At 48.6% G+C, this 9,680-nt stretch overlaps 1 protein-coding gene across 1 annotated transcript in view; it reads left to right on the forward strand.

Moving 5' to 3' along the window:
* The window catches only part of LOC115280095 (leukocyte immunoglobulin-like receptor subfamily A member 6), a 7,637-nt gene extending 2,008 nt beyond the window's left edge, over nucleotides 1-5,629 (forward strand). Inside the window, exons 6-9 of the mRNA XM_029924783.1 lie at nucleotides 14-310; nucleotides 520-822; nucleotides 5,199-5,249; nucleotides 5,393-5,629. Coding sequence (XP_029780643.1) covers nucleotides 14-310; nucleotides 520-822; nucleotides 5,199-5,249; nucleotides 5,393-5,529 — 788 coding nt within the window. The 3' untranslated portion in view covers nucleotides 5,530-5,629. The remainder of the gene's footprint in view (nucleotides 1-13; nucleotides 311-519; nucleotides 823-5,198; nucleotides 5,250-5,392) is intronic.
* The last annotated feature ends 4,051 nt before the right edge of the window (nucleotides 5,630-9,680 follow it).

Consider the following 9,680-nt stretch of genomic DNA (forward strand, 5'->3'; position numbering starts at 1 on the left):
GGTCTTCTCCCAGGTGCATCCAGGAAGCCCTCCCTCCTGGCCCAGCAGGGCCCTGTCGTGTCCCCTGGACAGCACCTGACCCTCCAGTGTCGCTCTGATGTCAGCTATGACAGATTCGCTCTGTACAAGGAGGGCTCACGTGACCCTCCCCTGCACCGTGGCCGGCACCCCCAGGCTGGGCTCTCTGGGGCCGACTTCTCCCTGGGCCCAGTGAGCCCCTCCCTCGGGGGCCGGTACTCATGCTATGGTGGACACAACCTCTCCCCCGAGTGGTCGGTGCCCAGTGAACCCCTGGACATCCTGGTTGCAGGTGGGGGGACACGGGTTCATGCAGGGCCCCAGACTCTGCACAGGTCCTGCTGAGGGTGTCCCAGGTGGTGGTGGTCGGGACCAGGGCTGTGGGGTCACCAGGGAGGGAGAGAGACAGAGACAGGGGATGGGGAAGGGGAGAGACTCAGGACAGACAGACTCAGATCAGAACAAGGATGGACAGCCCCTCACCCCCCTTCCTCTCTCTAGGACAGCTCCCCTCCACGCCCTCCCTCTCAGTGCAGCCGGGACCCACAGTAACCTCAGGAGAGAACGTGACCCTGCTGTGTCGGTCCCTGAGCTCTGTGGACACCTTCCTCCTGTCCAAGGAGGGGGCAGCCAACCGTCCCCTGCGTCGTAGATCAAAGTACCGAGCTGGGCAGCACCAGGCCAAATTCTCCATGAGTCCTGTGACCTCAGCCCAGGGGGGGACCTACAGGTGCTATGGCTCACACAGCACCTCCCCCTACCTGTTGTCACCCCCCAGTGAGCCCCTGGAGCTCCAGGTCTCAGGTGAGGAGCCCCTGACCTGTCCTTACTGATTCCGTCAGGTCAGGGCCCAACCTTCAGGAAAGCCCGAGACAATGACAAGTAAGGGATTCAGGGGCCCCACAGACTAGGGTTTCATCCACGAAAGGGTGGAAAGAGCAGGGGCCTCCACCCAGGCGCCCCCATCCTGCAGTCTCAGCAGAGGTGAGGGGTAACGTGTGGTGAGGGGTGGGGGAACAATCCTGAGTGGACAGAGGCCTCCTGCTACCTTCCTGGTGCCCTCGTATATGGTGTCAGGCCTCACGGGATTTTCCCTTGGAGGGAAGACTCCCCACCTGTGGGCTCTGCTCTGCTGTCCCCTATGCTCACCTGGGGGCCTCAGTGCCACTGGGTGCACACCTGAGACCAGGTGGGGGCCTGCCTGACTCTCCAGGGAGGTGCACAGCACACCATGGGCTCTTCATGTCCGCTCTGCGTTGTGTGTGGACCCTTGTCCAGGGTCACTCTGCCTGCTTCTCAGAACTTCGAGCAGCGGCCACACGTAGAGTCACAAATGTAACTGATGGTACAGGGACGCAAAGCTCAAGAACCAGTAATTCCCACGTCCCTGGGGCCAGATTAGGTCCCACAGTCATTGTGGGGAATAACTTCTTTTTTTTAAGTTTTTAAATATTTATTTATTTATTTTTAATTTATAATAGTTTATTGTCAAATTGGTTTCCATGTAACACCCAGTGCTTCTCCCAAGTGCCCCCCTCCATGACCATCACCCCCCTCTCTCCCCCTCCCTCTTCAGTCCTTGGGTTCTTTTTCAGTATTCAATAGTCTCTCATGACTTGTGTCCCTCACTCTCCCCGACTCTCTTTCCCCTTCCCCTCCCCATGGTCCTCTGTTAGGTTTGTCCTGTTAGACCTATGAGCGCAAACATATGGTATCTACCCTTCTCCACTTAATGTTTATTTATTTTTGAGAGACAGAGAGACAAAGCATGAATAGGGAATGGGCAAAAGAGAAGAAGGCACAGAATCCGAAGCAGGTTCCAGGCTCTGAGCTGTCAGCACAGAACCTGACGCGGGGCTCCAACTCACGAACTGTGAGATCATGACCTGAGCTAAAGTCAGCCGCTTAACCAACTGAGCCACTCAGGTGCCCCAAGAATAACTTTATTTTTTACTACAACATCTTATCTCATTTTCACTGAGTCTCATTCATGAGCATCAAAGCTTTTGAGCTTTATTGCTAAAAATGGTGTCAATTCATAACTTCCTTTAAGAATTGGTTAACTACTTTAGTGCCACAAAGTAAGTTGTCCGAAAAATAAGTATGCCTAAGGGAGCTATTGGTTTAGGGATATTTTTATGTGCTATTAACTCACTACACACTCTCTGACTTTCCATTGTTTTTTTCTAATTATTTATTGGGGCATCTGGGTAGCTCATTCAGTTGAGCATCCAACTTTGGCACAGGTCATGATCTCGTGGTTCGTGCGGGTGAGCCCCGCATCAAGCTCTGTGCTGATGGCTCAGAGCCTGGTACCTGCTTCGGCTTCTGTCTCTCCCTCCCTCCCTCCCCCCCCTCTCTCCCTTTGTGCCCCTCCTCAGCTCGCATTCTGTCTCTCATTCTTTCTCAAAAATAAATGAACATTAAAAAAATATATTTTTAATCCGAGTTAGTTACCATACTGTATAGTATGGGCTTCAGTAGCAGAACCCAGTGATATATCACTTAAAATCATTCTCTGTTTTTATCTTATTTTCCTTCTCTTCACCTTTGTTCATCTGTTGTCTGTCTTACATTCCACATGTGGTCAAAATCATATGATATTTGTCTTTGGCTGACTTATTTCACCTTAGCATATACACTCTAGCTCCATCCACATTGCTGCAAATGGCAAGATTTTATTCTTTCTATCGCAGAGTAGTATTCGATTGTGTGTGTGTGTGTGTGTGTGTGTGTGTACACCACATCTTCCTTATCCATTCATCAGACAATGGACATTTGAGCTCTTTCCACAGTTTGGCTATTGTTGATGGTGCTGCTATCAACCTTGGAGAGCATGTGCCCCTGTGAATCTACATTTTTCTATTTTCTGGAGAACACCTAGAATTACAATTGCTGGGTCTAAGGTACTTCTACTTCAGTTTTTGGAAGGCCCTCCGCACTGTCTTCCAGGGCGGGTACAGTTTGCTTCCCACCAGTGGTGCAAAGGGCTCCCCTTCTCCCCATCCTGGTCAACACCTGTTGTTTCTGGAGGGTTAACATTGGCCATTCTGACACGTGTCCGGTGGTTCTCACTCTGGTTTTGATTTACATTTCTCTGAAATGAGAGATTTTGAGCATCTTTTCATGTGTCTGTTAGCCATCTGGATATCTCCTTTGGAAAAGTGTCTATTCATGGTTTCTGCCCATGTCTTCACTGGATTATTTGTTTTTGTGGGATTATGTATAATACATTCTTTATAGATTTTAGATACTAGCCCTTTATCATTTGAAAATACTTCTTCCATTCCATCAGTTGCCTCTTAGTTTTGTTGATTGTTTCTTTCATTGTGCAGAAACGTTTTGTCTTGATGAGGTCCTTAGAGTTCATTTTTGCTCTTGATTCCCTTGTCTCCAGACATGTCTAGGACAAGTTGCGGTGGTGGAGGTCAAGAGGCCACTACTGTATTCTCCTCTAAGACTTTGATGGCTTCCTGTCTTATCTTTAGGTTTTTATTCACTTTGAATTTATTAATCTGTGTGGTGTAATAAAGTGGTCCAGTTTCATTCTTCTGCATGTAGCTGTCCAGTTTTCCCAACACCATTTGCTGAAAAGACTGTCTCTTTTGCACTGGATGCTCTTTCCTGCATTGCTGAAGATCAGCTGGCCATACATTTGTTGTCCATTACTGGGTTCAGTTGATCTGTGCGTCTATTCTTGTGCCACTACCACACTCTGTTGATGATTATAGCTTTGTCGTATCTAGAAGCCCAGAATTGCGATGCCTCCTGTTTTGGTTTCTTTTTCAGCATTACTTTTGCTATTCGCGGTCTATAATTTTTCTCTCTCTTTTTTTACTATTTTGATTTTCATATTAAAATGAGGAATTAGTTTTCATGATTTCCTTGTTTTTGTTTTCACTTGATATTATAATTCCACTAACCCTCTCTGTTTCTTGAAGTTGAAAACCATACATATGCACTTCCTCAGTTCTGACCCTGTGAGATCGTGAGAGCAAAAGTTGTCCTTGACAATGAAAATAAAATGACTAGCTATCCCTACTGGAAACATCGCCAAATTTCTAGAGTTTGTCCCAAAATAGCGAGATGATGGTGGAGCCTCCCCGTGTGGGCATGCGTCCCTGAACTCCTCCATTCACCAAAGCCTGTGACCAGGTGTTTCTGTGGTCTGCCCCCCCCCCCACAGACCACAGACACGCCTGCAGTCCTGGTGAGGGACAGGCGGACCACACCTCTCTGTCTCTCCCTTTCCCTAGACAGGAAGATCTAGATGTCCATACAAATGCACACTATTATGTATGCATATATTTATAATATTTCTGTTAATATAAATATATGCTATATATGTATATAAGATGATCTATGAATATGTAACACAGATACATATATAGCCATATATATACATATAGATAGAGATATAGATAGATATTCATCTTGATGGCCATACTCTTCATTCAATAGGTTTTCACAATAGGATCTCCCTGCCTAGATCCACACACAGGTGTGAATGAACATCACCTTTAGGAAATACATACTAATGTGTTTGGTATAGATGTGTGCTCCTATCTATGTGTGTATCTGTGTATCGACCAGTGTGGGCATTTCTAACTATATGAAAAATGAATGAGTGGAAGCACACGAGGAGGTAAAGCACCAGGTGCAGATTAAAATGCAGACCCAGAAAGAAGGGAGCTGACTGAAATGGAGAGGAGGGGACCCTGCCCCGGATATTGGCTCCTCTGTGCTCCTGACCTTCAGAAGCCCCTGATCCCACCCTGTGTCCATGGACGCTGGGTCCTTGGCTGTTGAATAAGTGGGAACTCTCAGCTGCGGGGACATGAGCACATGGAGTCTTGTATCCCAGACTGGATAGGGGACATACAAAGACACAATTATTTTTGTGTTGGGAGGACATTTTTCTCCCCAACCCTGAGCTCCTGGGGCACAGCCAGCATCCACTCCAGAGTGACTCAGAAGCAAAGTCCGAATTCAAAGAAAGCAAGGAGATGGAAAGATTCCAATGAGGACACCAGCAGAAACCCCACTACTGCAGAGAAGGGGTTGCTCGGGAACTGTACAGAAACTATGTAATGAGGAACTGAGGGATACGGAACACAGAGCCAGAAGTCGGGCTGGACAGTGGTCTAGGCTCCTGAGCATCTGCTTCTATTTCCCCACAGCGGCAGCTGACGCCATCAGCCCACCCTGGAACAGGTCACACCCCAACACTGGTGAGTAGAAGATAGTCTGTTTCAGGACTGGCGTGGAGGGCAGAGTCCGGTCAAGGGGAGGGGGGTGCTCTTGGTGGACATCCCAGATCCGGGATGATTTGGAGCTTCCCTGACCCCTGTAACCTTTCGGTCCTCATTCCTAGCCTGCAACCCCAAAGATTACACGATGGAGAATCTCATCCGCATGGGCGTGGCAGGCTTGATCCTGGTGGTCCTCGGGATTCTGCTGTTTCAGACTCACCAAAGCCACAGAGGAACCCCAGAGCCAACCAGGAGATAAACACAATGAAGGAATGGAGGAAACCCAGCCTTCTGCATAGCAGAGCTCTGGGGATGAACCTAAAGGCCCAGGGGGTTCTGGAAGAAAATCTGCAGCGTTCCCAGCCGAACTGTCTGGTGAGAAAGTGTCTGGGTGTCTCCCTGCCCCGGACTCTTCTGCCATGAACTGTGGCGTTTTCCCTCCTGCCTTGATGGGTTCCCTTCACTGCCCCCTGTCTTCATCCCTGTGACATGAGGGTGCGTCTCACATGCTGGCGTGGGTTCATACCTTACTGCGGTGTCACGTTCTGGTCCACTTTACTGGGATATACTTTCCTTTATTTTCAGTTTTCACATTCCCTAATGGGTGCTGTCTACCTCCATCCCTTCAGCCCCAAACACAATATCTGTCTTAACAAGTGAATAAATGGATGAGAATCAGGTCCGCTTTGTGGGAGATAAATCCAAAACCATTCCCTTAACCCCCTCCGGACTCATAGAGCTCTTTGTTCTTCATCCAATGATCCTGGAGTGTTTCCCAGAAATACCACTGGTCTGACTGAGCGCAGGGGTGTTTGAAGTGACAGCCTGGTCTGTGCTGCCACACTTGCTCTATGAAATAATCATTTTTTTAAAAAGCTGCTTTCCGGGGCAGTTGCCTATTTGTTCGGTGGAAACGTGCTTCATGGTCAACATCAGGGTGTCGTGTGAGTGTGCTGCGTGCCAAGCTGGGGTGCCCAGCGCGGACACAGCCGTGTTTCACGGTGAGTGTGACCTCGCTGCTGAGCACCTCGCTGCTAACCCAGACGTGTACCTGTGCTTCCTTCTGTTTGGAAGACCCTTGGATTTGCCACCTCAGTGCAATGCCACAGGTTCCGTGAGCTGTGATCTCCATTCGTAGTGCATTCGCATGAGAGGCGAGAGAACACAACTGCAAGACCGATCGTTGGAGAAAATATCGTGTACTTAGAATTCCAATACGCTACTGATAGGAGTATAAATTGTTCCATTCAATTTGGGGAGTAGATCAGAATCACCTGGTCAAAGGAAGAGACACAGCTCTGGCCCGTAACTCTATGCCCTGGAGGAAACTGTGCACAAGCCTGCTGATATATGCATGAGAACGGTGACGAGGGTTCTTACAGTGTAGAGAAAACCGTACAAATACGTCAACGAAGGATGAATGTTGGCATCCTGTGAATGGAACGGGATATCTTATGCAGGAAAAGCACACACTGAAACTACAAGCAGAGTACAGATCAACTTCAAACACCACATTAAATAAATGAAAGCAAATTTGAAGAAACCTGCATGTAGGATTATTCCATCACATACTTAATGTCAAGAAGAGACGGCAGTAATTATTCAGGCAGGCAGGACTAACTCCGGCCCTATAAAGAATGGAAAGAAAAGCTTCCTACGCAGTCCACTGTGGTGGTAACCACATAAATGCCTGAGCTTTATATAGGTCTGTCCCTAAGAGTTCCACCTCACCTTCTCCCCCTTCGCCCAACCCAAGCACTTCCCTGAGCAGCTGGCAGGCCCCTCGCTCCCAGCTTGTTCCTGGGCTGACTGTCCCGCAGTCTCAGTAATTTCAGGGCAGGCAGCTCTGTTCAGGGGTGCTGGCATCTGGGGAAGGTCTCTGCACTCCATTCCCAGTTGAAATTTACTGGAGACTTGACCTTGACAACAGAAGCAGATTCCCTCAGCCTTAGTGTTGTCATGAAAAGTGGAAATGATATTTGGGTGGTGGAGGGTTTCCAACACAAGGAAAGCTCCATGACAGGCCCCCGAAGTAATGTATGCTCCACGGACGGTAGCCTTTCTTTATCTATCTTCCTTCTGGAGAAGAGAAAAGGGCAAGATGGCGGAGAAGTAAGGAGCCCCATCACCTCCGTCCACCCACAATCATCAAACTGAGAAGAATTAAAAAGCCACATCTCTGATCACCAAGAACGGAGGTGTGCGAACAGACCCCTTATCCACAGCAGTCTCACGGTTGCCTGAGTGAGTGTGAACGGGGACGGGAGACTAGGGGAGGGAGCGCCCAGAGGCTTGGCGCTGGACCCACGGAAACCCGCGTGTCCCCAGGTGCACCGCTCCTAGCCCGGCGGAGAGGCCGGGAGCCCCGAGGCGGACAGGTCAGCGGGGATCGGCTCAGTGCGGGGCGGCCGAGAGAGAGCCCGGAGGCGCACAGATTCCCGGACAGTCACTCACGCGGGGCGCCGGGTATCCAGAGGCGCAGGGACCTTCACAGCCGCGCGGTACCGCCGAGCAAGGCAGGAGAGAGACCAGGGGAAGAGAAGCAGAGACTGAATCACACACAGCATAATCCCTGCAGAGGAGAGATTCAGCCCCCGGGACTCAGGGCCACTGAGCGCTGAGAGAGAGATCCGACCCTTCAGTGGGGGCTTCAGCCGGACCAGGCAGCTCACCAACTGCACGTGGAGCCGGGGGAGAACTCTGACTTCACAATCCCCTTGTCCGCCCCGACCAGGTGGCAATATTGAGTGTGCGGGCGAGGACTTAGAAACCGGGCAGAACTTGGAAAACAGAAACAATTAGATCCGCCCGAGGCACAAGAAGGTTGGACTCCAGAGAGTGGCTGGAACGCATGGTCTGAGGGGGACTTGGGGCGCCCGTTGCCATTCTTCTCCTTGCATCCACCAAGGCGGAGCCTCAGAGAGCAGCCCCTGAGACCCCACCCACCTGCACCAAGCCACGCCCATTCGCGCTGGAGAGCTGCTGCGCTTTTGCTTATTACCGTTCATTGGTTTTTTCTTAATATTTTTAATTTTTAATTGTCCCCTGTCTTCTCTTTACGATCTTCCTATTTCGTTCCTTTCTCCCTTTCCCGCTGGAATCTGGGAAAGACCAACAATTAGGCACTGCTGTGCTTAGATCAACTTTTACCATCCAGATAGTTCTTCCTTTATTCCATCCTTATCTCCCCCAACCCCCACTGCAGGTTTTAAGCTCTCAGACTGTCCTTTATCTCTGACTGTCGCTGTCCCCCTCAATCCCCGACTGCTTTTTTTTCTTTCTTTCCCCTTTTGTTTTTTCCTCTTCCCTTTCTTTTTTCTCTTTTCTTCTTCTTTCTCCTCTCTTTTCTTTCCTGTTCCTTTTTTTCTTTCCCCCTTAGGTTTGCTTCTTTATTAGTACATCTGTGTGGTTGTCTTCTCTGTGTGTTTGTCTGTCTGTTTTCCTTTTCGGGGCTACCTCAAGAAACAACCCAAAGCACACATAGTGGAAAACCCCAAATATCGCTGAGTAGGGAATAAATTAATCAGAGGCACGACAAGAGAAACCGAGAGACACCATTAAAAAAAAAATCTCCTGAAACAACAGACCCTAGACACTCCAAGAGCCTCCTTCTATGGAGGAATACTAATAATCACACAGTGCAGAACGAGCTTTTAAAACTGACAAGAGACAGAAAGCTGCCAAAATGACGAAACGAAAGAACTCTTCTCCAAAGAAACTCCAGGAAGAAATCACACCTATAGAACTGCTCAAAACAAACACAAGCAACATAACTCAACAAGAATTTAGAACGATTGTCATAAAATTAATTGCTGGGCTTGAAAAAAACATGGAAGCTCTCAGAGAAGATATTGATACAAAGACTAGGAACCTTCAAAATAGCTCTGACAAGTTAGAAAAGGCTCTAAATGAGATGAATAATAAGTTGGATGCTGCCAATGCACGTATTAAAGAAGCAGAGAGGAGAATAAGTGAATTAGAAGACACAGTTGTAGCAAAAAAGGAGGCCGAGAAAAAGAGAGAGAAAATGATTCAGGAGCAGGAAAGGAGAATCAGAGACTTGAGTGATACAATCAAACGGAACAATGTCCGTATCATAGGAGTTCCTGAAGAGGAAGACAAAGACAGAGTGCTTGAAGACGTGCTAGACCAAATTATACACGAAAATTTCTCCAATCTGGGGAAAGAGAAAGACATTGAAATTCAGGAGACACACCGAACTCCCCTAAGACGTAACGTAAACCGACCTTCAGCACGACATATCATAGTGAAACTGGCAAAATATAGACACAAAGAGAGACTTCTGAAAGCAGCTAGGGAGAAAAAGGCCCTAACATACAAAGGGAAACCTATCAGAGTGGTTACAGACCTATCTAATGAAACTTGGCAGGCCAGAAAGGAATGGCGGGA

Source organism: Suricata suricatta, chromosome 16 (assembly GCF_006229205.1).
Source record: "Suricata suricatta isolate VVHF042 chromosome 16, meerkat_22Aug2017_6uvM2_HiC, whole genome shotgun sequence".
In the NCBI taxonomy this organism is placed as follows: domain Eukaryota; kingdom Metazoa; phylum Chordata; class Mammalia; order Carnivora; family Herpestidae; genus Suricata; species Suricata suricatta.